The sequence below is a fragment of the Anopheles cruzii genome, chromosome 3 (assembly GCF_943734635.1).
Source record: "Anopheles cruzii chromosome 3, idAnoCruzAS_RS32_06, whole genome shotgun sequence".
In the NCBI taxonomy this organism is placed as follows: domain Eukaryota; kingdom Metazoa; phylum Arthropoda; class Insecta; order Diptera; family Culicidae; genus Anopheles; species Anopheles cruzii.
The window spans coordinates 27,357,185-27,385,144 of record NC_069145.1 but is presented as its reverse complement, the minus strand read 5'-3'; the positions used below and the strand labels follow the sequence as shown (position 1 = coordinate 27,385,144).

Here is a 27,960-nt window from a genome sequence, read left to right as displayed (position 1 = left end):
GTGGACAGTGCAGTGGCAGCAGTCGCAGCGTGTCAGCAGACATCGACGGAACCGGAAGCGGCTGAGGAATCGCAGCAGTAGACAGAGAGAGAGAGCAGTACCACAAGGCAAACAAAAAAAGACGTGCCAGGCGTACTAACAAACCGGCGAGCCGAGAGAACGGAAATCATTCGGTACGTATGCTTCTGTCTGTGTGTTTGTGTGTTTGTGCTGTTTTAATGTGGTCTGACGTCGTCGGCGACGCAATCTGCAGTGTTGGGTGCCGCCGCTTCATTGCATTCTTTTTCGTCTCTTCTCGCTGCCTTTTCGCGGTTGTCGCGCCGCGGGAGACATTTATTTTCCGTCGGTCGGTTTATGAGCTATCCCATGTTTTCTTTTAATTTTCCTCCGGCGAATCTGCCTTTTTGTTCGGTTTTTCAGTTCAGGTTCCTGCGCTGCCTAATCGGTCGTCTGTCTTCGGTCGCTTTTAGAGAAGAATCTCATCCTTCTGCCCTGGAGCGTCCGTCTGTCATCCCTTCGTTCGAACTCGGACAAATCAGTTTGGTTGATTGATGAAGGCGAAGAAGTAAATAAGTTACCCAAACGTTTCGCCAAATCTCGCCACGTTTCAATGGGAACAGACCAAAAAATCTCGCTGCCCGACGATGCTTCGTCACGAATCCGTATTCTCGCACGCCCTTATCAACACGCACCTCGCACGGTCCCTTATGCTCTGCCCTCCTGCTTGCATATGTGATAGGCGAAACGGCCACAACGAGCGTTGTAGCGTGGAGTTTCTGGTTGATAGGCCGATACTGTCTATCGTAACCAGGCGCTACATCAACAACCGGCTGGCCGGCCGGCGGCAAGGCCACCCTTTCATCGGTCGCAGCATTATTTGTTACATACATGTGCGCCACCCCGGGGCCTGCCTTTACGCACTGATAAGCCCGGTCTGCTACGTGGTAGTCGTGGTGCGATTAGATTCAATTTCGAAACGACCTCAAAGTGTACCCCTTTTACCGGTCATTCGAACCCCGTTGGGTGACGAACCGCCTTCAACAGTCTTATGCATTCTCATGCTAATCCATCATTATACGCTGCACTGAGATCAGCCTTGCCAGTTCCTGTTGCAAAATGGTAGACGTGTAAGGTTTGTTTGTCTAGAAGAGAGACCCCAAATGATGACACTCGGTACGGTACGCTGACTCAACGCAGGGTGGCACATTTTTACCTTCCAGTAATAGAGCACTTACACCCTTGGCGGCGTGTTCAATTCTGGGGATAGATAAAGGCCGCCTGTGTTATCTTCCGTCCCAAGGACCACGACAACGAAAACACTGCGATGACATCAGCGACCGAACGCCGCGCCGCTCTCACTTTCTGTGCCTTTCTACATTTATCGGCTCGGTTCATTATGGTGAACAATGACATGGATTGTTTGGCGGAACGAATGGAACTCAGGGTGGTTTTACACAACTTACACCACTCGTAGGCAAATTAGTGATCCAAAGAACGAGCTAACGAGCTTGGCGACAAACGTAAGAAAATGCGGTGCCTAACCTAGCGCATGTGGCGCTGCGTGGCGACAAACTGACAGCCCTCGTCTAGACAGGAAGAAGCAATAAAATCAATACGTAACCCGGTGCTCCCGGAGGCGGCTTCATGTGGCCATTCGGACCAACAACGTGGCCACGGGGCCACAGAGCAACGAACGTTCGGGCCTCGTCCTAAACGGTTTGACCCATTTCTAATCTAATCGTAGCGTGAGCCCGTTGGCCCGTCACTTGCCATGCCACGGTTCGCCACCGAATGGCCGATTGTTCTCGGGGTGTCTTTAAAAGCGGGGGGAGGGTTTTTTGGCGTTCCAGCCCCACCGACAGGGGCTGTCTAATAACTGGATTGCCCAGTCGGCTCGGTGCATAAATATGCAGCAGCTGCGCGAGTGGGCGCAGTGGGTGTTGGGCGATGATTAGAAACTGCAACTCCACTTCAAACCGAGTGCGCGCGGTTTGGCCTCAGAGAGTGAGTGTGACACTTTGTTCCGTCGCCACACACACTTGGAGGGCGCCGCAGTAAAAGATAAAGTGTGTGACCACTTCGCAACGACAACGACCACGATCACGAGTCAGCAGTCGGTTTGAACGATGACTGGTGGGGGGGGGGAAGGCCCCGATTAGCATACTTATGTGCTGGGTCCCCACTAGTAAGAGTAATGTCACTAGTTTGCGCTCCCTCAGCTCGGGACGGCAATCACGGCCATTTGGCGACGTCGCGACGCGATGCTGTTACGGCGGCGAACGGAGTGCGTACGAATGTTTATGATCGCTTTGGGGATTCGCGCAATGGTCACCCCGCCGAAAGAACGTGCTTTTGTTGGCCCGCGGCAGCAGCTACAGCAGCATTTGATTTATGACGGCGCAATAAAATGCAGACTTTTTAATCTTCAACACTGCGCCTGGCCATCTGCCATTATTAGGTTCCAATCGGTGGTGGTGTCCTTTTGAACAGGGGGTTTTTGTATTGCGGTCCATTGCACACTTTTTAATGGAATTTATTGTTCGTCCGCTGGTTCCGCGGAACACACTCGTCGTCGTTGTCATCGTCGCGGGCGCCAGGTTACGCAAACGCGAGACCTCGATCGTCTGAGTCGGCTTCAAAAAGTCACCGCAGGTCATCGATCCGAATGACAATCGCGACCGGAAGCTGCGACGACGACGACGAAGCTGAGTTCTTGAGAGCCAGGCAGGCTCTTATGTGTTCGCTATCAAGAGCCGGCCCCAGCATCACAAAGAAGTGACGCGCGGGTTCTCCTCTGCTAGCCCACTTACTACCCCCCTCTTTAGTGTGCCAGAGGAGTAGTCCCGCAGTGCCGCGAATCGAATCTCTCTTTTATCGACCACTTGAGCAGCCATTACTATCGGCTTTTTTTGTTGTTTATTAACTCGCGATCCCAGCGCCGTCCATGACTCAGAAGATCTCTTTAATTTCATTGATTTGTGGGGCTGGGTTTTTGTTGGTTTGTTTGCCTGCATCCCAGCCGCCACCACCCGGCGTCGACCGTGAATGCTTGGGTCGGTCGGCGAGAGAAAATAGAACGAACGGAGAAAAACAAACGCAACGCAGGGTGGATGGGAAAACGTGGCAGAGGGCCGCTGATTGGGGAAGTCGGGAAGTCTCTCTCCCGCCGACAACACAACAACAGCCGCATTGTTCGCGCGAGCGGGATATGTTGAACGCGACGTGAGAGACACGCCGCGCGAATCTGCAACAATTGATTGCAGCAGAAGTGCAGCGGAGAATGCAGGAAAAACAAACGCAAAAGAATGCAGCCGATGTGATTGTGTTGCGGGGAGAGCGTCGGCGAAGGGCGAACTTCGGTACGGTTTGATTGTAAAATTTTATTCAAGTATCAAATCATTCATTCAACAATTGCCTTCAATCGTAAGTTGTCGAACGCAGCGCTGTTATCAATATGTTTACCGTTTATGAAGTCATGGTCCTTGGAATTATTAAGATTAATTAATTAATTTTAGATTTCCGTTCAGATTTCATATAAGTATATAATTTATCTAGTGACGTTCGGCGTGACAAATGTTTCCATAATATTTCGACGTAATTTAGCGTAGCGCTTAATCATTCAACGGCGAAACAATGGGCCCATTACAGGGCATCGCTTGAAAGGATGTGCAAATGATTCTCGTACGCGCAGAACGCGCCTTTGCTGCCACGCGCAGATTCCGCACCGTACTCGGTGCCCTGATGTTCCTACTCTTCAACATTGTTCACCCTTCTATTTTTTGTCGTTGTTGCCCGCATTGTGCGACTCTTCCGTTCAGTCAGTCGCTCACGGCGGCTGGCGTTCGCTCCTTTCACTCGCTCACGCTCAGTCGACCGGCGACGACAACGACGACGATGACCTTGGTGATGGATTTTTTATGCTTTTAATCATGCTTCCGCATTCGGCGAAGGGGTGGCTGATGCGCCTATAGGCGTCTATGAGCGGCGTAATCGATTGCTGCACACTGTGGTGTTGTTTTTTGCTGTGGCGCGGTTCTTTCCAGACCATCTTCCCCGTTTCTTGTCGCGCTCACCGTGGCACGGCCGGGTGCCTCCAAATGGAAGGTTTCACATTGTGTCTTACATTTCAATTTAAAACCAAACATCCGAACGGTTTCTTTTGGGAAGCGCTATTTTGACAGCCGGTGACAGCGGTGGCGGTCCCGATGGCCCGGGTGGGTCGGTAGCTGCAACACGTTGGGTCCCCGTCGATGTTGCACAAAGGGGCCATCAACATCACCAGGTGTCTTCGATCGGTTAAATACCAGCCGGTGGGTTGCGGTTAAATTATGAACCCACTTGGCCGGGCCGGGCGCATTTTGATGATGTCCAACGTAAAACCTTCGCGTCCGACCGGGGGGGTGGTGGGCCAAACAATATTATGACATTCCGTCCGGCCAGGACAGACCGGGCCAGTGGCTGGTATAAAAGCTAATAAAAATTCCGTTCCGTTCGGTTTGCTACTTCGGTTTCGAGGTTAAACAAATAATCACTTTAAACTCGCCACCGCAACTGCATCCAGCGATGTTGGTGGCGGTGCCGGGTTACATAAAGTTGCATCCGTCGATGGTTCGGTTGGTTGATTTCGTCGAAACATACGCAGTGCCGCTGCGTGACAGACGGTTGGCCCAACCCGGCCCGACAGCCGAAATCCGTTGGCCGTGAAATCGCGATTGCCTCGAACGGCGGTGGCCAATGGTTTGGTTTCTTCATCCAGCTACAGGCTACGGGTTTGATTTACGCCGCGGGCCATTTTTAACACCTTCCGTGTGGCGGCCCCGTGATTTACGCTTACGCATGTTTACATTTTTTTGATACCTATTTCGTGTTATCAATTATGCAACGCCCGGATTGCGGATGCCAGTGGCCGGAGTGAATGGGCCGTTTTTGGAACTCTAGAATGTTGAGTATGTTTGTTTAACGCGACGTGAAGCGCCTAATGGGAGCTTTAATTTATTTCGTTTTTTTGTTGCACCGATTAATCGGTTTCTAAGCGAAACACGTCAATTCGAACCATCATTTTAAGCGTAAAGCTTTAAGGTGGTGCTTAACATGACTCTGACCGTCATAATAAATAAATCCATAAAGAGAATTAAAATACAAACAATTTATCACCTATTGTTATTAATTTTTTCAACTCCCGGGCGCGTTGGTTTTAACCCATGAGCCTGTGCTTTATTGGTCTTTGTCCAAACGAAGGTTCACACACCCACCCGGGGCTGGCCAATCACTTTTCGGGGCTTCGGCTTTTCGCGATTTTAATGAAGTTGTTGCTCTGTCCCATTTTATGATGGTTCCCAAAAAAAACCCCAACGCTCCATTCATTGTTGCCCACAAATGTTAACCGAAGCCCAATTATCGTGGCGCCAATTAGTGCGAGCTCGAGGGCTCGCACGCGGCTCGTTAGGCAATTTCGCCGGCCCAACCGATAAAAAGCCCTTTAAAAAGCGAAACATTAATACGCCCCCTTATCACATCAAGATGACCCCGCGCCGGGCCATCACCGACACGGCAACACGATCGAGATCATAATCTAATCATTCGCTTCCCACCACCATCAGAGCGCTGGCGTCTTATGCTCACGCCACGCCAGCGAAGGTGGCTTTACGTTGGATAACTCCTGCTTTTCGCTCTATGCGCCGCACCTCTTGCGCTGGCCTGGCCAGCCTGCGTGCTGCGTTTAGTTATGGCGAATTTATGGCAAACTTTCGTGCTACTCCTGGCGGACGGTTAGCTAACCCCTCAGGCCGCCTGGTTATTTGTTCTTTGTGTGTCGGGACTGCGCCTCCCATCGAAAAGCATATCCCAATAGGGGCCTCGGTGCGGAAAACTCTCACGGTGCTCGCGGTTTACGAGACTTCAACCCCGACGAGTAATAAGACACGGCCACTCCGGGGTGCAGAATATGGTTCCATTCTATTGTGCGACCAAAAACACTTCGGCGAGGCGCGTGTGCCACGGAAACGATTACACACTGCTACCACCGTTGGCAATTAGTCCGTTCGGCCTGTCCTACCACTCCCCAAACTGGCGCAGGGCCGGTGTGTAAACAAACAGATCGTACCGATCGTGCCCATGTCCGAGAGTAATGAATCATTTTATTGCTTTATAAACGCCCGGACCGACCGCAGCAAGATTATCGCCACGAAAAAACCGACGTCGTCAAACGGTGGACCTCGCACGCGCAAAATTGTTGGCCACGACAGCGGCGCAACGCCGGCGCCTATGCAAAGATCGGGGCGTTATGCGCGCGACCCCATTTCGCGCGACCCACCATACGCCCGTCCGGGTCCACCCGGTTCCACCCGGGTGGCCCAACATCAGATTGGAATGCTGGTGGCGGCGGCGGCCCGCCTCTACGCGCGTTCCCGGGGCCCAGGCGCACGCGTAATGAAGCGGGCGGCACGCCGAAAATGCGGTCACTTTTCGGTGGTTGCGATTTTGTTGCGATCCGTCGGCTTCTTCTGCTGGCGGTTGCAAATCTGCAGCGTGCGTGACACGTCACGGGCCAGGTATTTGTGTCCGCCGTCCGGCCGACCGACCGACCGATCGCTAGGATCTCCCGCCTGAAGTGGCGAGTCGTTTGAAGTCGGCGGAGTCTCCCGGCCGACGACGGATTGACGGATGAAGTCGAGCGTACTAATATTTCTTCATTAAAATGTGGCTCCACAAAGGCCGTGTAATAATCGTCCGCGGCAGGATCGTGAACCCCGCCAGCCAGCCAGCACCACCGGTAGCGCACCGGCCCACCAAAGGATACATTGTTTTCCCGGTTTCGGGGCCGTTCCGATCGCGAGGTGTGTTTAGCAAACTTGCGTGACGCTAATAAGGTGCTTTCGGCTCGGTTCAGCCCCGAGCCCCGGCCTCTTGCATCAATCCTCTGCCGAGGGAACCTCTGCGCAATAGGAGCCGTTGGTGTGCTGGTAGCGGCCAAAAGTACGAGTTCCCCAAGCGGGCGGGCACTGTGGCCAACCGGTGGCCGATTACGACGGCGGTTTTGGCGATGCGAATTTCGCATCGGTGTCAAAATATCGGGGTCCGGTCGGTTGGGCGGCGGTAAAAATCCACCGGTGGGAACGGTGTCAACGGGCTGTCAAAAAGAGCGTGGAAGGAACAAGACATTTTCGACCACCACCAACCGTAAATCCTTTTGTTGTCTAAAGTGTCAGCTTTGTTTGTGGCACCCATTTTTCACGTCTAATGGTCAATCGACTCCACCGCGGAATGGGTGTCATGAATGCTTAATGCCCCCCCCCGCCCGAGAGATTGCTGGTGGTGGGTCTTCCTCTCGAACAACGGGGTCAGGTGCGTTGTGGCCGCTGTCCGGAGCTCGGAGCATTAAAAAGTCAAATTGTGCGCCAATTCACAGCTTTTTACTTGACTCCGATGGAACTGGCCCCGCGACTTTACGCCTTCCAGGGTGAAGTCAAGATGAAGTTGCATCGGAGAGCTTTTTCCATGCCGACTGAAGTACGGACCGACCGCGGAAGATAAGGTAACTTCGGTAGCCGAGTACGCACTTTAAACACGCACTCGCCGATAACAGCACCTAAATGGAACAATAAATTACCACCGATTGACCGATCGGTGGTGGGTTGGTTCGGCGTGTGGGGGGTGTCCTGGGCCCCCCACGCCTTCTGCTGCCTACACACACACACGCACGCTCGCGTCCCTATCTCGCAGCCCTTATCGACAGATGTCAACCGTGCTACGGGGCGCGCAACGGAAAGAACTCATTAGCTTTGGTCAGCCATAAACAGGTCGACCCTCGCGGTGCGAGGATTCCGACCCATCGGGGGCGTACAACGAACCCATTAAAAGCGGCCATACTGTTAAGTATCTGCCGGCCACCGGCCCCCGGGCGGATTATGCTTGTTTTTGGCGTGTTTTTTGCATACCCTCGGTGGTTTGTGTATAGCAGGCAGTGCGGCCAACAAGTTCCCCGACTCGACCCACCGATCCAGCAGCTACTTGAGCTACGTTCTTCGGTGTAGACCCTCTTGTTATGAATTCTCGATGCTCCGATCCTTTAATTGCGCCTCGGAAAGTGAGAATTAACTAATTCCAGGAAACACTTAAAGAAACAGATTTAGATAAAGAACAGGACTAGAACTAAAAAATCGGATGGTGTAAAAATTGGCTCTAGCTGTCAATTTGGTGCTCCTCATTATGCTTTTTTGACAACACTGTCTTGTTTTGATATCAGGTATACGATTTGAGGTAAAAAAAGTTTGGTTTGCAACATATATTTGAAGAGGTTAAACCGTGTCGACTTTTGTGCCTGTAAATGACGTGCTAGAATCGCATCAAAAGCTTGTTGAAGCTTGTTTTTGGAAGATCGTAGTGCTTTAAGCGGTTTAAAAAATTAAAAAATGGCGATTTTTACTTAACAAACGAAGAACGTCGGAGGACTCCAAGAAAGGAGTTTCTGATGCGCCCAGAAAAGTGTGGTGTATCACAAGCTCCTAAAATCAGGTGAAAGCCGTAATTCAGATCGCTACTGACAACAAATGATCTATTTGAACCTTGCATCGATCGAAAAACGCCCAGAATGGGGCAGAAGATGAGCCCACAAAAAGCTGGTTCCAAGTGGTCCTAAAACTCGAGCTTTGGACGGCCAGCTTGAGTTAGGCTGACCCTTGCGAGCTAAGTGAGCTTTAATAATTGCTGAAATATGGTGTAAGTGTCACCCTTCATTCGTCGCACTGTGCGCGAAGGGTTCGCGCTCCACTTCGCCTTCGGTTTCCGGTTTCCGTTCTACAGTTTACCAGAGACCCGGGCAGCCGTGAGAAGGTGTTAAAGTGGCTCGTTACTTTCGCGTGCGCTCTCGATTATCGACCATCGGCGGTCGGCTTAACATCTTTTGAGGTGGCAATCAAAAGTGCCACCCTCGGCGCTGCCGCGATCACCGGGCCCGGACCGGCCCGTCCCGTCCCGGGGACCGTTAAACCAAAGACAGGTGGTGTAAGCTATTAGCGGATCATTTGCTCGGATCGTGGCGCCTAGACCATGGCCCCGGCTGGTAGCCTGATGTCCTTAGCGAGATTATGTTGGCATATCCCATTTCGCCGTCCCGCCCGGCTGGCGGGAAACCTGAAACCGATCCGAAATCCGACTCCAAAGGGGAACATCGGGAACATCAGATGGGAGTGAGTGTGTGTGGGAGAGAAGGAAGAAACTCGATGGGCCTCGACGCTCTCGACGGTCACGCTGCTGCTCGGGCGCGGGGGATTCCAATTAACCTGCCGCCGGCGACGGCGCCATCGTCGTTGCATTTGTTTCACGACTTTTCAGCTCCTCGCTTGTTGGGTTCGCTCTTCGGTTTTCCGTCTTTTCGACGTTTCTTCTGCTACGATGCGGCGCTCTTTTCTCTCGCTTTTCCTTTTCCGCTTCCTTCTTTCTGCTTCTGCTTGTCTGATTCTATCTTGGTTTTTACTAGCGCCTCCGTCACTTTCGCTGCGCACCTTTCGATTGCGCCTTTTACGACCTTGACGTTCGTTCGTTCTAATTTGAGGGCACCGACCGAGGGCGGCGGCGCCCCTCCAGACGGACATAATTGGAATAATTAGTTAACACGGTTTTTGCTTTCATCCGCGTCTGTTTGGTTCTAATTATTTGTTTATCTTTCACCGTTTCTTGATTAAAGAAGAGTTTAATTATCGGCCGTTGTTCGGTGATCGTTAAATTCGTCTTTGGTCGGTTTCATTTCATTCGGCGTTGGCGTTGGCCTGTTTCTTGCGAGCGTCACCTTTTGACCCACTATTCGTCTTTTTCGTTACAGATCTTTCCTTTCGATGGAAAGTCCCACTGATGCACGACAGTGAAAGGGCCACACCGAGAGCCGCCCTAAGCGCCACAGGGTTCTACCTGTTTCTGCACTCTGCAAACTAGTAGATAGTAATAAATAAGAACAATCATATCGTGCGAACCGGTCTTCGAAAGCGACGGCTTGGCGGCGTGACAGAAGTGAAAAGAACCCGACGGGGACCCAACAAAGGCAAAGCCTAACCACCGAAGAGTTACTGCAAACACTAGGCCAACATGAATACCGTACTGCTGGAGTCTAGGCCGTACCGGCCGTTCAAGTCGAGCGAGGAGTATCTGTACGCGATGCGCGAGGATCTGGCCGAGTGGCTCAACACCATGTACCCGGAGCTGCGCATCAACGTGGAAAACTTCATGGACCGGCTGGACACGGGCGTCGCACTCTGCAAGGTAGGTAGAGTATAGGGCACGGTCACCACCACCACCGTCACCGGCCTCCGAAAGATCGAGCCTTCGAAGATCGGAGGCCGATTCGAACGCTGTCCTTTAAACGTTCGCTTTCGTCGCCGCGCACGGATCGGGACTGGGACCGGTCGGTAAATCATGCACTTTATGTACGGGCTTTTTCCACTCCGGTGCCAAGGCTGACCGATGTGCTGGCGTAGGAGGACCGCGAGGACGATCTTACACTTTTTTTTGTAATCCCCATCATAAAGAGCGCAACGTGAATCAGGCGATCGCACGCGACGGATACTCTTTTTGCGATCCGATTGACAGTTAATCGGAATGACCCGCTGGGCACTTGTCGCCTTGTTCAGGCGGCCCGCGGGCTGTGTTCAAATTATTAGCGCGTAAATTAATTGTCAAGGCACATTCCGACGAGCCCGACGTATGAGGTTGGATTCCAACCGATGGTTTACGGTCGCTCCCATTTACTGCGCCAGCAACAGCGGCAGCGGCGCAGCACCATTAACATCAATTAACGCGAAGATGTCCCCCGGGCGGCACGCCAACCCCAGCGCCAGCCACAATCGCTCCGGGTCTGACTTCGGGCTTCGCTTGATGACATTCCGTTAATCTGCATCTGTCCTCCCGCGACGCCCACGAAGTGATTTGTATAATGAATTGTTTCCATCTTCGGAAGAACCTGCCAGCCGGTGGGGGAGGCTGGGTGGTTCCTCGCCGTTTGTGCGGATGGAATTCGGGAACTGATGGGGTGTCGCACATTTGTCGATGCCCGAACCGAAAGCTGCCCTGCCCATACTTGCGCCTGGTGGATGCAAATGAGAGTGTGTGGTTCGAAAGGGAAATCCTGTGGCACGCGGCACGAGGCCGAGTCCAAAGTTATCCGAAAACGCTTACCGCTCTGATACGCCAGTTTGCGACTAGTTTTGTTCCAACCACCCGCCGGCCGCCATTTGCATAAAACCCTCTTACCGTTCGACGATGCGAATACGTACATTTCGAAGGCCTCACCCGGAGCCCTAGCGGGAGATTAGACGCGACGGACCGAACCCACCATATTGGGGGCTCCATTTATCATTTCACATTCCGCACCGGTATGTAATTCCGGTTCCGGTGGCGTGGTGCGCGGAGCGGTGACAATAGAGAACCACACGACAACCCCAACGTCAAGGTCTCCTTGGCGGCCGAAGCTGCCGAACGTTGATCTCGCGCAGACCTGGCGCCTGGCGCACGTATCACTCCGCCGCCGCCTGGTCTGACCTTCGACGCGTCGCGTCATCGAAGAAGAAGGCCACCGAGCGACGACACACGCGCGCGCGCGCCACTACACACTGGATAAGGAAATTGCCACTTCTCGAAGCGCCGATTCTCGCGACGACGGCGACCTGTTGAATCATTCTATTGCCCGACGAGCGAGAGCGAGCGAGCCAAGAGTCGTGGTGGCCCTCCGGCAATCCGGCGCGGCGTAGTGCTGCCCTCTGCCGCTGTCCTTATTTGGGAACACCGAGTGCGGTCCGCCGTTGAAAGAGATGTCGAAGTCGGCGGTCGGACCAAGTGTCGCCGCGCGGCTGATTAGAACATCACCGATCGGCGACGGGACGATGTTCAGGGTGTTGTAGCCCGAGGTGAGCTTCACTCGCTCTAAATACGTCGTTCGTCACACGGGCAGAACTCGAAACAGGGGCCCGGGACATACGTATAAAACGGCGGTCCCCTCATCAAACTGCAAAGTGCACGGAGTTGGGATTGTGGGCCGCCACCGCAGCGTGGCGTAAATAGAATCCCCAGCGAGTGATCTGCCCCGTTCTGTTCGAGAGCAGCAGGAGGATGCGGAAGTGCTCGATCGCGCTCGATCGTCCCGGGGCCGGCCAGGTCTGTGGGCGCAACGAGCCGCCGAAAGAATTACGGCCACCAACCCGCGCGGTAAGGTGCGCGGATCCGTCAAGAGGATTTAGCTGTCCGCGGCGGCAGCAGCAGCGAGAAGAGCCCTAAAAATAACCAAACTTCGTTGACTTGAAGTCTGAGGACCACCGAAACCTACACGGACTGCATTCTGATGCATTCGGTGGTGGCCGGATTTTGATGCGGGATTTCGGCGGTCGTTGTTGTTGCTTTAGAGCCGAGCCGCTGACGTCCGGCCGGGAGTCAGCCCCCCAGCCCCCGTCCGACGTTTTCGGAATGTAGATCGGCGGCTTGTTGGGACCACCAGCTCTCTTACGCTGGGGTGGAATGAGAATTTATTTAGAACAACTGGCACAACATCAACACCGGACGGGCCGGGGTGGGTCGTCGGGGAGCACCCACCAAGAGAACCTCGCCCTCTTCCACGTGGGGTACCAATCGGCCTGGTTGTTGCAGCTGCTGCCCGTACCCACGTGGTGTGGCCTCTCTCTAGACGTTCCCAGGGCAACACTCGTCGTCGAGCCGGAATGGTTTTCTGAAGCCCATGGTCCCACTCGTCTCGCGCGACACATTATGGGTTCGATTATGATACGGGTAGGCCCTTACCCTACTCGGCCCGGGCCTCCCTCGGTCATAATGCCTGTGGAATTGGACGGAATAAGAGAGCTGGACGGCGAAGGGGTTCCGATGTGAATTGGACTCAATTGGAAGTGGCCGTATCCTGTACGGCATTTGGACGAGGCCGCGGCGGGTTTGTTTATTTTCACGGCGTGTTTTGGAGTGCACTCCGCCGAGCTTTGTGGGCCAATGCGGTTCTACACGCGATTTCGGGTTCGACAGCTGTTTGCGCGAGGAAGTTCCAGTAGTTTGCAATGCGGACACTTATCAATCATAGTCCCTCCGGCCCGGGTCGGGGAGACCAACAGCCAGCACGATACCATGTTTGGGTCTTCGTCGACCGACTTCTTCGGCGTTTCGCGACGCGCGACTCCCACACGCACGGATCACCTCGCGGTCGGTCAGAATGGTCTGGTCTGTGTCGATGTCTTGCACCGTCTTGTGGCCGGTTCCTTGAACTTTAGCTCGAAGCGCGCGCACTCCGACGCAAGGCACGACATTTCGGGTTCTGAAACGGACCAAGCCGGGGGAGGGAGGGACTATTGCCTCTCGGGGGTGGCGCAACAAGCCGTGCCTTGATTTAATAAAAAAAAAATGAAAGAATTTTAATGCCACAACGGCCTCGGTTGCGCGTCGGTTCGATTGTCGGCGGTGGCGGTCGCTATCGTTAAAAGCATTCCTCACTTGACTGTGATTAGTCATTACTTTTACTAGCGTCGAGTCGAGAGTCGCGTTTTGACACACACGCACTGCTGCTGGGGTCCTTTAAGGTTGTCGCGCGTCAAGTCGACACGACATTTTCAATGTTGAGCTTTGTTCAATGTTGAGCTTTACTGGGCGGCGATTAAAGTCAGCAATTGCAACATTAAACGATCGCTTTTGTGGCCCCAAAGATTGCGCATGGAACAAAATTTATTACAAAATAATTGGACAAAACGAAGAGAAACCTGACTGCTGACAAACCGCCCGCTAACCCCAAACATGGGTTGGAACCTCGGGTCAGTTACTACTTTACACATATTAGCATCCGGACCCGGGGGTGATAAGATAAAGCCGATCGGACCAATAAAAAACACAATCTTGCCCCGCCATTGCCATTAACGGCGCGTGTAGAGAAATGATGATGGCGTCTTTACGATCCCCGAACGCTTAGTTTTGAGAGGGAAATAAATCTTAATCTCGCGACGACCACGATACGCTCTCTACGCTTTGCTCCGGAACTCACGCGACTGGAACGCTCGGGTTTCTCGGCGGTGTGTCGTTAAAAATTAATGTGATCCCAACACAAGGCCCGATCGATGGATGAAGTAGTTTAGCATAAGTCACTTAAAAGCGTTGGTCGTCGTTTAGGTGATCGTAAAACGACGATCACGCCTGGCGCGCTGGGGTTGCTCCAAAATCGCGCAAACGCTTTCCGTGTCGCCGTGGCTTTTGATGACTTTATTTTTATATACTCCGGTGGATTAGTGTTCTAAGCCACGGGCATCCGTCCCGTGGTTGACGTTGGGGTCCGGTCTCCTAGAATCTCCATAAAAGGAAAAGCGAACTGATATTCGACCGACCGATCGTCGTTGCCAAAAACCGCTCGCCTAAGAGCCCGTTTGTTGTTTTCCTGCCACAGCAAACATGACACGGCACACACACACACATTTGCAGAGTTGGTCCCAAATATTGGCTTTGGAATTAAAGTACATCCACCATCCTGCCGGCGGTGGCGGGTGAGTCAAGTGTTGACAGTGATCGCCGAAGATTAAACATACGCTAAGTTCTGCCAAACGATAAAGCAAAACATCCCGCACACACACACACAGTAAACAATGATCTTGAAATGTCGTTGTGTCCAGTTGGTTAGTTTGCCACCCGCCAGTGGCCAACCCGGACCCGTTTGATGTTGCGCGATCGGTTGACCGCGGTTTCTGAGATTGATCCGCCAAGGGATTTGTCTCCGCTCATCACACACACATCCCGTCTCCGTTAAGCCAACCGGACAGCGGACAGCGTTGGGGTATGTTGCGACTGCTAAGGTTAGGCAAATGGTGGCGACCGCAATGGGGCTGACCCGGACACGCTCCATCTAACGTGGCCCATTAGTCCGCGGGCGCACACCACCGTCTCCGGCTATTGTCAAAAGTCACTCGATACTCGTTGCGAGCTGCCCGAGTTGTCCGAAGGGAGCCGGCGCGTAGGAGTCACGGACCATTCTCAACGATCGGCGATTCTAGAGGCGAATCGCCCGAGCCGCCGCTTGCATAACCCGCAAGTGATCTGACATAATGGAAGTTGATTTTATCTTCCACCACGCGCCGCACGTTGGTCAATAAGTAGTGGGACTAAATGCGGAAAACTTCGTCGAGGTTCCTTTTTGATCATTTGAGTCAACTTCCAGGAAACCTTCGGACATCTTGATTGTTTTTTTTTTCTTAATTTGTTGAATAGCAATGTCGTTCTTCCAACGCTCACAAAATTAGTTCTAGCCGTCGAAAGCTTCGGCTTTTCCATTTCTCGGAGTCTCGTACTGATCGAACGAACGATCGCATTTACGATAAGGTCTAGAACTCGAAAATCGGACTGTTAAACAGATGGATCTAGCTCTCAATTTGGTCTTCCTAATTGTTTAGCGACATTACATTGCTTCATTCATTTATTGCTTTTCTGCTACCTGCTGAAGAAAACTGCTACAGAATCGCTTCAAATGCTTGCCGAAGCTTACGGTGATCATGCATTTGGAAGATCACAGTGCTTTGAATGGTTAAAAAAAAAATAAAAAATTGCGATTTTTACTTAACAAACAAAGAGCGTCGGAGGACTCCAAAAAGAACTTTCTGATGGGCCCGGAAAGGTGTGGTGTATCATCAGCTTCTAAAACCTGGTGAAATCGTTATTTCAGATCGCTACGGACAACAAATGATCCATTTGCACCATGCATTGATCAAAAAACGATCAGAATGGACCAGAAGACACCTGGTAGTTGATAGTTCCAGACCTTTTTAACACCACCAACAATGCACGTGTCAATTTCTTTCTCTCGCGGCGACATGGCCCACCATGGCTCATGCCGTGCCGAGGCAAATTTGGTCAAAATACCTAACGCCTTTGTAATCTGATCGATATGGAACTATCTGATTGTTACCGAATGTTTACCTCCATTTAGAGTTTAAGTACTGGCTATAAAAGCTTTACACGCTTTTAATGCCCGTGTGTTAGCCTAACGACTTATTGTTCCACATCTGCTTGCGCTGTCCCTCACGCACGTAGTACGCTGAGCTTACGCACGCCCGACGCACGTTGGGGAACACAAACCCTGTTAGGCCGTGGAGCAATAGAAAGGAAAAGCTGCGCGGCGGCGATGCGTCACGATTCTGACGTGGCGTGCGCGTCGCGTGGCGTGAAAATGGGTGAGCGTGGCGTGCGTCGGAGTGAGCGGGTGAACAAATGAGCCAAGGTCAGCCTGTGCCTGGCCCCCAACGCTGGGCGCCGGTGTGTGCTGTGCGGCGGGGACAACGCTTCCTTGTTTGGGGTGCACCGATCACCGGCCCGTGATTGGGTCTGCCTCCCGCCGGCGGTCGCGGTCGCCAATTGTGGTCGCTAATAATGCGGCTCAGCTGTTTGGTCGCCGCTGTCGCCGAGCGCGCCGCGCGCCAAAGTAGCATGTAATTGTGCTAATGAAGTCGACTTTTCCATAAATCTGCACGCCGCCGCTCCGCTCTAAAGTGCCTCCCACCGAAGCGTTTTTCATCGTGCGTGAAAGGGCCACGATTTTCGTTCGTCGCTCACGGTACACGTGGGCGGTGGGCCATTCCATACCATACCGGGAGTGACGAGGCCCCCCGGCGGCGCCCCAGGTGGGAAACAAAATGTGGGAAAATTTGACCAAAGGTTGAAGTTATCTGGGCGCGTCTTGTCCCGCCAATTCTGGAGCCGATAGCCTTAAAGGCCGGGCGCCGCAACGGAAGCCGTGGAGCCGTGGAACTAGGAAAAACTCGAATACCAATCCACCTTCTGAAGGCCCCACCCGCCGAGGCGAGATCCGAGAGATGCGCCAGCAGAGTTGGCTGTCGGAGTTCGGATCAATTTTTCGCCATTTGCCCTGACATTGGGCCAGACACGTGTTCGCATTTCGCATTGATTCGCCTGTCCCGTCGCGGTCGTCGGCGTTTGCGTTTTCCGAAAAACTACCACACGTCACCTTGTTTGCGTGAGGACGGTGAGTGGCGTCAGTATTTTTATCCATCGGCCACGGCGCACTCTATGCGGCGGCCTCATGCAATTTCCCCCGGTTTCGATCGATTAGTCACGGGACGCGGAGTTCCGAGCTGCGGCGTTGTACTGGCGTCCAACTATTTTGGGCAATCCTATATTCGATTGGAGGAACACTGCCTATGGGGACAGTTCTATTTGGTCTAATGATACGCGGACAACAAGATACTTTAGTGCATTTCTTCTGGAGCCGGTTTGAATTAATTTCCAGTAAAAAATATATTTTTTTCCGCATAGACTTGAGTCTGAGAAGTTCTTCAGTTGCTAATATTGGCCCCTTAGTCGTGCGATGCACTCATTTGAATCCTGTCCGGGATTCGGGCGGGTGACACGCTTTTTCGGAGTCGGAGTTTACGTCAATCTGGGTGACCAAAATCAATCGCCGTAGACGTGGCCGGTCTCGGATGCCCCAGAAGAGCCAGTCCGCCCGTCCTGTTTTTGTCGTGAGTTCGTTAAGCATTCCGCTGGAGTGCGCTGGCCTGGCTGGATCGGCGAGCACGAACCGTGGCCGGCCACGTTCGCCGATCCGTGTTCCCCGGCAAGCGATTCCCTGTCGTCGGGGGGAGCGTGATTTAAATTATCAGTCCGATGAAAATGGCCGAGCTTAATGGGAATCGCGGCCCAGGCGCGGGGCCAGCACTGAATAATTGATATTCTGGATCGGTTTTCTCACTCTCTCTCTCTCTCTCGTTCTCTGTTTCGTTGGCCCTGTCCCCGTGGTACAGCATGCCAACAACGTGCGAGCGGCCGCCGAGCAGTACATCGCCCGGCGACAGGCACGCAACAAATCCATGACGAAGTCCATCACATCCGGGCTGGCCGGGCCGATCCTGAACATGGGCAACGTGCACTTCCTGGCGGCGGCCAAGAGCGGCACCTTCTTCTCCCGGGACAACGTGTCCAACTTCATCACGTGGTGCAGGTAAGCAAGAATACTTATATCCTTTTTTCGTTCGGCCCCGAGATGACCCACAAAACGTAGACGTGACGTGGCAAACGTCCTCGATCGGTGCGATGACTTCATTCGACTGCAGTGCAGGGAACCAGGGACGGACGGACCCGGACTGCACGTTGCGTGACCGGATTGGATTCGATTTTTCATTTCCATTTTCGTTTCGTTTCATCCACGCGTTTTTTTGTTCCAGGAAAAGTCTACAAATCCTCGAGTGTCTGCTGTTCGAGACGGACGATTTGATAATGCGCAAGAACGAAAAGCACGTCATCCTGTGCCTGTTGGAGGTGGCCCGCCGCGGTGCCAAGTTCGGTAAGTTGGCGGAACGAGTTCTCCCGGTCTACCCGATGACTCAGGCTCTTCCAGTCTGCCAGGCTGCACACGCTATCGAGCAAACCCACTCCGATCGATCGATACGAAACGACTATTTTATGACTGTTATGAGCTTATGGTTTGTCCCTTCTGTCTGGCAGGAATGCTGGCCCCAATGTTGGTGCAAATGGAGCGGCAGATCGACCGCGAGATAGCGGCCGATAATCGGGCGAACGGCGGCGTCGGATGCGGTACGCAAACCGAAGGAGGAGCCGGCGACGGCCGTGGAGCTTCCGGTGCGGCGGTGTCGACCGGAACCGAGACGGAACTGTACGACAGTGACAGCGAGGAAGAGGACCACGAGGCGGAGTCGCCGATGCTGATGTACGGACCGCAGCCCCAGATCGTCACCAACGATCTGAAGAGCCTGGACGAGATGGTAGGTGTCTAGTCTAGGGGCCACTGTTGCTCATTTCACACAGTTTCCCCGCAACTAAGCTCCTGTGAGCCGGATGGGCTCAAATGGGGAGGGCCTCTGCGTTAAGCTCCCTGGGAGTTCGCCCAAAGCATTGGTCATTGGGCCCACCAACGGTATCCGGTGTGCAAGGTGCCTAACCTATTCGCTGCGCTCGAAGCGACTAAGAAGGAAACCGAGGATCATCCGCCTGTCGTGTAACGTAATGGGTGAACAGTCGGAGTCGACCTTCGACCTCTGGCACGACGGCCGGTGCTTCGGTTGACTGCAAAATGTCGTTCCGCAGCAGTACACTGTGTCCAAAGTTTGGTGTCCAAATCTCTGCCTAAAAGCTATCCACTTAAAGCCAGCCAACCTGGCCATCCGGTGCCCTCCGCATTGTGTGTCCACATGGTGGCCAACCAGCCAAGGTGCCACCGTGCGCGCGTGTGGACACAATTGATTCGACAATTGGACACGACGGCGTCGTCAGGTCGTTTCAGCCACGCAGCATCAAGTGTACGCGGTTGCCACCTGCCAGGGACGTTCGCGCAAGGCACACAGCACCGTGACAGCATAACGCGTGGTGCAACACCTCCTCCGACGAGGCACGACCTTCGGCCAACGGTCTGCGGAGATGGGCCGTGAAAGAGTGAAATCACCAAAACAAACTTTGGCCTCCGCAGGTTCAGGTCGTCGTCGCTGACATCAAGTGGCTGGGGCCACGCTGGAGTGTGTGTTTGTCACCCAACACATGACAATTGCGTGTGCCCGCGACGATTGGGCTACTTGAAAAAGGCGACTCAAAAAGCGGGAAGAAGCCATCGGGCGAGAGACATTGTTTTCGAGCCGTAGTCAAACAATGGAGATCGCCCGATCACGGTGGGCGGCCCTTCGCGGTTCCTTCCCGACGCGATTGTTTTACTGGCACAGGTCCACAGGTCGGCGGAAGTCGCTTTCCACGATGCTTCGGTTTCGCTTCGAAGAGTTTTCTAATTGAGATGACATCAACGAGAGAGTCAAGCTCACCGGAAGTCGCGGAAGTTGGCACACCTTCCTACGACCTTTAAGGTTCGCATGCGTCCGCTAATTAGTTGTGGCCAGAACACCCGTCGCCACCGTTACCCAACGTGTGAAGTCCAATTTGTAAACTCTTTCGATTTCGATCGAGATTTCGACTAAACTCAAAATCCAAGAATCGACGGCTGGTTATATGGTCGATTATTTTATTGTCGAATACCTCCCCTTGATGTCTGTGGTCGGCGTGGTCCGAACGTGGTCTGGGCTCGTGAAGTCCGAGCTACCCGCGTAGCCGGCCACCGACGTGTAAACGGTAGAAACGAGTAGGAAGTTGTTTTGAGATAGAGCTCTCCACCCGTAATCCACATGTTCCCGGTCCCCCGATCTTCGCATATCCACCGCGCCCGGTCATTATCGTCATCGGTCTATGCAAATGGGACGCTTTCCTGTACCGCCACCAGAACAACGGAAGCGCACCGGGACCGTGACGGCTTTCCTCGAGCGATCTTCGGGCGAAAGAAGTTTTTGCACACCTCCATGACGGCGTTGCTGATGATGATGATGGGCGTATCTCGCTGGGCCGCGTGCCGGTGAACACGGCACCGTGAAACAGGTTCTTCGGCTTTAGCAGCAGGAGCGCGCGACGAGTGTCAGGTCGGGACTCGCGCGGCGTAAGTCGCGATCGCGCTTACGACATTCTTGTTACGATCTTACCTCGCGTGCCGGCGGCGGCGGCACGTTGAGGCGGCCCGCCATCCGCTATGTGATGTTGATTATTATTAATATAAACCGTAAACCAATCGATGGCGGCATGCGGAGGTGCGGCACAACCGGGGGCCGCGACTGTGCGACTTTCTTCGTCCTTTCCGTCCGTGGGCGCGTTCTTAGACCAGAAGTCTGTCTTGCAGCAGCAGTAGTGCCCGGGTGTTGTGTCCGGCGTCGATCGGCCTCGCGATAGGTGGCGTAAACCGACTCGCCGATGCGGTGTGGGCGAAGATAGGCCGGGTTTGCGCGCGCACTACTTTATGGCTTATTAGCTCCTCCAGTGCCATTCCCCGGCACGCGGGCAGATTTGCTCTCCGACGCGCCTTGCAAGAGGCTTGGCCGAGGTGCCGTTGTCTGGCGTGCGCTAGGGCCGACCTTCACTTCAGGTGCTAATATTGATCCAACTGACGGGAGGGAGATATATCATCATACCGCCGGGGACCACCGACGGTATCCTTTCCTTTCGCTCCTTACACCCGGCCTGAGGGCCTGTCTGTATGTGCCATACCATCCATTAGAGCGCTCGGCGCGGCGCGCTGGTGTCTGACTAATTTATTAACACGATTCCGTTCTCGACACTTTCAGGTCCGCGATCTGGTGGAAAAGTGCACCTGCCCGTCGCAGTTCCCGATGGTGCGCGTCTCGGAGGGCAAATACCGAATCGGCGATACCAAAGTGCTCATATTCGTGCGGGTAAGTGTGTGTGTGTGTGTCCGTGGGCGGACGAGAAACAATAGAATTACCAGAGGTCCATTTCGGGGCATTCGTTTCCGGGGGGCTGCTAATCAGATTGATCACACGTTGGCTGGCATCGCAAGGAGCGTTTGTCTCAATCGTAATCCCTTCTTCGGAATTTGTAATTCAATCTCTCTCTCGTCCACCGGCTGCCTTCTGCATATCTCAAGACATCCTGGTTCGGGGACGCAACCTCTTCTTCTTGATAATTCCCTGCTATGGCCATCGGCTTCATTATTCACCCCGAGTGCATACTCGGCCTTCCGAGAATTCGTGTCCGAGGTTCACGTGGGAATGACGGGAACATGTTGTTGGCCGCATTTCATCGAATGCACCGGGCAGTACCTGCTGCAGCCAGGCAGGAGGCTATACCTGGCCACGGGGTTTCCGTCAACCACAGATTACCGCCACGTCGGTGGGGAAATCGGCAACGCCGTCAGTTTTTTCTCTCTCGATGCCCTGAAGACCTTTTCTTTATAAATCCTTCACAATCCCAACAGAAGTTTAGAACGGAATGTTGTAGGAATCGTTTGTTTTGAAGTATTGTAACTATTCCGGTCCATTCCGCTGGTCCTTCCTAACTCGTTCCATGATGACTGCCAGTCGCGGGCCATATTGGGCTTTTATGTTCCTGCGTACTTATCGCTCCGTGCTTCGTTGTAGTACGGCCGTGTGTTACATTCATCCTTGGCACGTTTCACCGCTTTATCATCTTTAGCGGCGGCCGGCCGGCCACTTCCTGTGTCGGGCCGTTTGTCAGATGTCGCACTTCTTACCTACTCATCACGCTGCTCTTCGCTTCCGTTATGGGGCCGTTCTGCGCGCCGCGGCACTTGTTGACGCTCCGCTCGTGCATTTGTTGAACGCGCAGTCCCGCCGGAGGGCGAAAGAAGTGACGCCGTCACGACTTGTTGGGGTGGTCGGGTGCCGCCGTGAAACGTGTTCTAGAAGGCGTGGGGAGAAGTCTGCTATCTCAATGGAGGCCGATAAGCGGCGGCATGTTGTTGAGCAGCCGCCTAGTTGTCGGTTCTTCATTCCCGGGGACACATTAGGTAAATGTGTTTTTTGTTGTTTTGTGTTGACAAGCTTCGTTGGCGCGTCAAGCTTCGTCGTGGGAACATTGGTTTGGCCACCCGCGACGTATACTTCTTAGGTATGTCAAGTTTATGATGCCTAATGAATAGCTGATATGGGTGTGAAATGGGAAATACGTTGGAGTTTATGACTATATTCGAAAAATGGAATGTTTTGGTGTTTCAACGGTACACCACAAAGAAAAAATGGTGGACACAGCAAAGCATAGCTCGCGGAGAAAATTCAATTCAAATTATTCATATTAAGAATCGGAGAAAGAACCTATTTGTATCATAGAAAGGGACCTTGACTTAAATTGGAGTCACTGGACTTTAAAAGTACCTTTGCTTCATTGGGCCTAGTAACGTTTGGGTCTTGAGTGTCCAAAGTAACAGATTTGCTATTAATTTTTGCACATCTTCAAACCTGCTGTCCCGTAGATCCTTCGCTCCCACGTGATGGTCCGTGTTGGTGGGGGTTGGGACACACTGGCCCACTATCTGGACAAGCACGATCCGTGCCGGTGTCGCTCGGCGCACCGCTCGTCCGCTTCGGCTCGCCTTATCACCAAAACCACCAACGCTAACGGGATCGAGCTGCACAAGGCGCAGGTTCACTACGATCGGTAAGACATCATCGACCAAACGGACCTGGTCTAGACGACACCTGTCCTTTTCCAACGATTTCCGCTTTTCCCGTAGTTCTGGATCATGGAAAGCTAGTGGCGGCGGTACACCGAACGCGGGAACTGCGGGAAGCCAGAATGGATCACCGATCAACAACAGCAACACGAACACGCTGTCACCGCCATCCCGTGCCAGAAGCCGAAGCCGCAGTCCGAGTTCCCAACGGAATCGGGTGCCAGTGGAGAGCCAGGTTAGTCGAGACCAGCATGCCCTACTTAACGATTTCTTTCAAATCCTTTCTGATTCTACCCTTGAGTGTCCTTGGTATAGGATTGATTGTCAAAGCTTACACACTGCTGCATCTACTTTGCTAACTTCTTACTGTTCCGCTTCAGGACAAACTGCAACCACCCGGATCGCCGCTAAAAACGTCCCGCCGTTCGGTTTCGCCAAGCCCGCGCCGCATGCTGGTGGATGCGGCGGCGAACAGCAAGCGCAAGACATCGACCAGTGCTGCGAGCCAGAATGCTGCTCCGGCCGGCGTCGGAGTGCACTTTGAATGTGATAAGGATGCGTCGGTCGGTGCCAAGACCGAGCTACCGTTGGCCGAGGACGACAAGAACCGCTACGAGAGCGTCAGCGATAATGGGAGCGAAATCAGCGACGAAGGTTACCGCAGTCTGGGTGTGGTGGTGCACGGCGGCCAATCGGCCGGAACGGTCGGGGCGCCCGGAGCCGGACGTAAGGCTCTCGGCAATAGCCAGCACTCGAGCGAAGATGCAGATACCAATGGTAGGGTTGTTTTGCGTCTTGACTTTACCAATTTTGACGCTTGTTTCAACGTTTCAATGTCGCATCCTTTCCAGCGCATCTCGATACGACCGCTTCCGATCCGCAAACCACGCCGACCGAGGACGAGAGCTCGAACAAGACGAACGATGAGGACGACCGGGAACTGACACCGATTTCGGACGAGTTGGTGGCAGTTAACGGTGGCGCAGAGCGGGCACGTCATGATTCCCTGCCACTCGACTGTACGGACGGCCTGGCGCGGAACGGTGGTGGGCCGGCGGAAACCGGTGCCTTCGAAAGCTACGGGGTGTACGTGAACGACGACGAGATCACGGTGGACATTGCGAATGCGACCGGTTTGCGGAAGACGGGCTTCTCCGACAAGATAATGGACCGTCCCATCACGGCCAGTGGTGGTCTGCTGGGTGCTGGTGGTGGTTCTGGCACCGGCCCTGGATCGCGCATCCCGCGATCACCGGTCGCCCCGAGGCGCAAGGAGAGCGCCGAAAGCACCACCAGCACTCCGACGGTAACCGACGAGTTGACGGTCTGCGGTAATGGTGGTGGTGGTGTTGTTGTTGGTCCTGGCTCCTTGCCGCACCAACAACGCAAGCAATCGACCGTCAAATCGGGCGTCCGCAAACCGAACGCACCCGCCGGTCACACCGCGGAACAGGCGAGCGGAACCAACACGTGGAGCGGTCGCCCGACCAAGAAGCGTTCCTCGCTCACGACACAGACGTTCACCGGGAAGGTGGCCCCTCCGCCAGCGGCGGCCCCATTCACACGCAACTCGCCCGTGCGCGCCTCGCTCGGAGCCGAGCGTTCGCCAAGCGTGATGACCGGTGGTAGACGGTCGCTCCGGGCGAACGGCACGAGCAACGGTAGTGCGTCGGCCAACACGTCGCCCAGCAAGGGTTGCGCCGGGTCCGATCCGGTCGCGATGCTCGTGATGCAGATCAAAGAAACGCTCGATTCCGGTTCGGACAACTCGCAGATCGTGGAACGCGTCCGGCGGCTGGTGTCCCAGTCGAGCGGCGAAACGAACAGCGAGTTTGCGGCCGATTTTACCACCGCCTGGGTGCACAGCAACGGGAACCTTGACCGGGCTAAGGTGATCGGCGGTGCGGAGGGCTCACCGCTCAAGTCACAGGGATCGCTCTCGAAGCGGGCCAGCACCCTGTCCAGTGCTTCCGACAGCACGCAAGCGACCAACTGCCGTGGCGATCTGTCCTCGGTGGTGTCTCCGCGTCGGCTGGACAAGGGCCTCTCGAAAATTCCGGCCCCGATGCGCTCCAATACCGGCCTCTACTGACGCCGCTGATCCTAGTGCGATCCCGGGGAAGTGGCGGTAGGGCCTACCCGTTAACGCTGTGGTTCCTTAAGTAGCACGCTTCCACACAGGCGACACGTTTTGGTTGGAGTCAGCTTGGCACTCCCGTTTCACTGTTTTTTTTCTGTTTCGTTTCCAGTTCGAATACTTTAGGCGCAACTTCGTTGCGCGAATCGTTAAAATTATGACTAACATGTGATGATAAACCTAAATGTCCCCCCGCAGTAGGTTGCGCAATATGGGTTCGTGTGTTGATTGTTCCAATCATATCAATTTTAGGCGAAGATGGTGGGTCCCGCGGCCACCAGTCGGAAGACATAGACCGAGCATCATTCCCAGAGCAAACACCTTCAATGTTTCTGGCTTTCGTTGTTAGTGTGGTAACTGTTTTGTGAACGATTAGCAACGTGACACTAGACTACAGTTTTGAAGCAGAACTTCAGCGGCGTGGTGAGCTTCCATTTCCAGCCCCCAAGCGGTTTTGCTGCCTACAGTAGTGTGCATTTTTTAGGCATGTGTTTTAGTAAGGGACGAATATTAGAAAACTATCAAACTTTCCTATCAACGACGCGTGCGACAGACTGCGAGCCTGGGTGGTAGGTGATCGAAGGACTGACTTTTGCTTTTTAGCGGGCTAGCCTAAACAAATGCAGATAGAACGTTTTTGAAAGGATTTTAGATGCGACAAGAAGCGTGCACTTTAGCTAGACGATAGCAGAAACGAAAAACCCAAGGCCCATGGGAGGGACTTTTTTAGGTAGTTTTTTTTTCTTTAATCAACCCCATCGCATTTTTTAAGAACGCACTTCCTCCTCCTCAAATAATCTCGAAGCTTAGCGGCAGGCATATGCAGCCCCGGTGAAACAAACGGTATCGGGTTCGGATCCGAAACACTCGCCATAAAACTTGCTCTCAGCCCCCCGTAGGGTGTCAGGAAAACACAGGTTAGAAATCAGAAAGTACGAATTTGAACGCGTCCATTGAAGCATATAGTAGTAACTATTCAGGAAAAAATTGTCATAAAACAGCCAGCATTATTAAACTAACATTAGCACAGTGCTGTGACGCCGTGACGTAAGAGAAACAATAGAGCAGGAGTTGCTAGTGTAGCAATTGCAACAGCGACAACGGTCATAACGAGAGGTTCGTGCGAGGGAAAAGTAAAGCCAATTAAGAATGGGAGTAAGCGAACGAAAGCAATTATCATCACAAAGTGTTGAATCGAGAAATGATGAGCAAAGGGACAGGAACTCTGCATAATCAAACTGTGCTGTGCAATATCTACGCACCCGTTAAGTTTACGGTAAACTCGACGTTGCGCCGTCAAAATGACAATTTACAACTGAAAACCCGTATAAGTATATATTAAACGAAAAGTTACTAACCAATCGCAGTTATTGAAAGAAAATCAAAATGAACAAAAAAAAAACTCACGATAAATCTAGTTTGTAACGTGCATTGTTTAAAGTTTTCTTTTTGCTGTTTTTTGTGTAAGTCCTGTATCGATGCGTACGACGGAAGAGTAAAATAAAGAATTCAATATCCAACTCCCGTGTATTGATCATAAACGTGAATAAAGGTAATTGTCGCCAAAACCGAAACTGCGTTGCTTGCTTTGTTAATGTGGTGAAAGAAACCAACTTTGACTCGATGTTTGGGAGCACGTTTCCTTTAGGAACTCGTAGAAATTTTATTACTCTAACTTGCTGTTGTAGTTCATGTACACCGGTTACACTTTCTCTTTCTAACGTTCTTTTGTGGCCTTTACGGGCGGGCAGGATTAGTGTTTGTCCCAGCCGAACGACTTTCCTGGTGTTGGCAATTTAGCAGACGATCTGTCGGAGACGCAATGGGATGGCTTTGCTTTAGGTTGTGTTCGCTGTTCACCGGATTTGGAATGCACCATCTCCCTCTTGTACGTACCCTTTTTCGGTCAGTAATTTCTGTGTGGTCACATCGATCGGCGGCGCTACCTCCCGACGAGCGTCACGCAGCACGTAGTGGTTGGCGGACAATCTACGATGAGTGTTGGCAGGAGTAAGATTCAGCCAATAGGCTTTCCGTCGACGCTCGGATACTTACTTGTGTGCCGGTCCATCGGGCAAATTTGGTGGGGGCTGTGTGCGGGCCGCAATACCGTCCTCAAAGCGAAGCGCATTCGTATGTTTTCGCTGCGGGCAGAAACAGAAATCATTACATAATGTTCCGAAGTGAACCGGCACCAACGGTTCCGAAATACGGTTCTTACACCTAGGAGGAAGTTGCGCAGTTCCTGCAGCAACGGTCCAATGTCTCGACGCACGACTTTAGACATCTCGGCGGACCAGCGAAATCCACGGAAAATATGGCAAAGCTGCAAGCGATACTCCGTACAAAATACGGTGAATGTTTTGATTCTGGCACACAGAGCAACGACGACAGCTGAGCGAGAAAAACACAAAGCCGTCAAAAACTGGCCCAGGAGCGTGTGCCCAGTGGTTCCCGTTTGCGCTGGCAATTAGTTTCTTTGTCTCCCTCATAGAATATGATACCAACATAAGAAATCGTCACCAAACATACCGTGCTGCCAACTCGAACTTGATGCAATCTGTTTATTTTGGGTGCGAAACCCACCGAGCCAGTTTGTGGCCATAAGTGGCACATTTGTTCCACTTATGTGAAAGAAAATTTACAATACATTGCTCCGTATGCAAGCAATTTCCAATAGTAAAATTTTTTGCGTTAATTTTGGATCATTATGGTACGCAATAGACAGCACACTGCAATCGCCTTCGGACACGGCGGAACTAGTCTGCCTGGCAACCGGGCTGTCAAGTATGGTTGCACGAAAACATGAAAGATGACTCCGAGT

General features: G+C 53.0%; 2 protein-coding genes across 2 annotated transcripts; one reads left to right on the top strand and one right to left on the bottom strand.

Annotated features, from left to right (window-relative positions):
• Positions 1-83: 83 nt before the first annotated feature.
• Positions 84-26,702, top strand: LOC128274671 (GAS2-like protein pickled eggs). Its single transcript, XM_053012939.1, has 10 exons — positions 84-173; positions 9,821-10,254; positions 17,772-17,968; positions 18,192-18,310; positions 18,472-18,749; positions 21,135-21,242; positions 22,799-22,983; positions 23,060-23,234; positions 23,380-23,776; positions 23,851-26,702. Exons 2-10 carry the CDS (start codon positions 10,081-10,083, stop codon positions 25,089-25,091), a joined length of 2,874 nt encoding a protein of 957 aa, XP_052868899.1. The 5' UTR covers positions 84-173; positions 9,821-10,080; the 3' UTR covers positions 25,092-26,702.
• Positions 26,537-27,594, bottom strand: LOC128274672 (NADH dehydrogenase [ubiquinone] 1 alpha subcomplex subunit 7-like). The gene is made up of 4 exons (XM_053012940.1): positions 27,358-27,594; positions 27,192-27,280; positions 27,033-27,125; positions 26,537-26,944 (listed from the first exon to the last, which is right to left on the bottom strand). The coding sequence occupies exons 1-4, from the start codon at positions 27,421-27,423 to the stop codon at positions 26,890-26,892; spliced, it is 303 nt and encodes a 100-aa protein (XP_052868900.1). The 5' UTR covers positions 27,424-27,594; the 3' UTR covers positions 26,537-26,889.
• Between the last annotated feature and the right edge of the window lie 366 nt (positions 27,595-27,960).

Excerpts from the sequence above, each read along its gene's own strand:
- LOC128274671 (XM_053012939.1), top strand. The coding sequence starts at position 10,081 with ATGAATACCGTACTGCTGGAGTCTAGGCCGTACCGGCCGTTCAAGTCG. Across the intron at positions 10,255-17,771 it reads CGGGCGTCGCACTCTGCAAG|CATGCCAACAACGTGCGAGC; the intron begins GTAGGTAGAGTA and ends CCCGTGGTACAG. Across the intron at positions 17,969-18,191 it reads AACTTCATCACGTGGTGCAG|GAAAAGTCTACAAATCCTCG; the intron begins GTAAGCAAGAAT and ends TTTTTGTTCCAG.
- LOC128274672 (XM_053012940.1), bottom strand. The coding sequence starts at position 27,423 with ATGTCTAAAGTCGTGCGTCGAGACATTGGACCGTTGCTGCAGGAACTG. Across the intron at positions 27,281-27,357 it reads TGCGCAACTTCCTCCTAGGT|CGAAAACATACGAATGCGCT; the intron begins GTAAGAACCGTA and ends TTCTGCCCGCAG. Across the intron at positions 26,945-27,032 it reads AAATTACTGACCGAAAAAGG|ATCGTCTGCTAAATTGCCAA; the intron begins GTACGTACAAGA and ends CGTCTCCGACAG.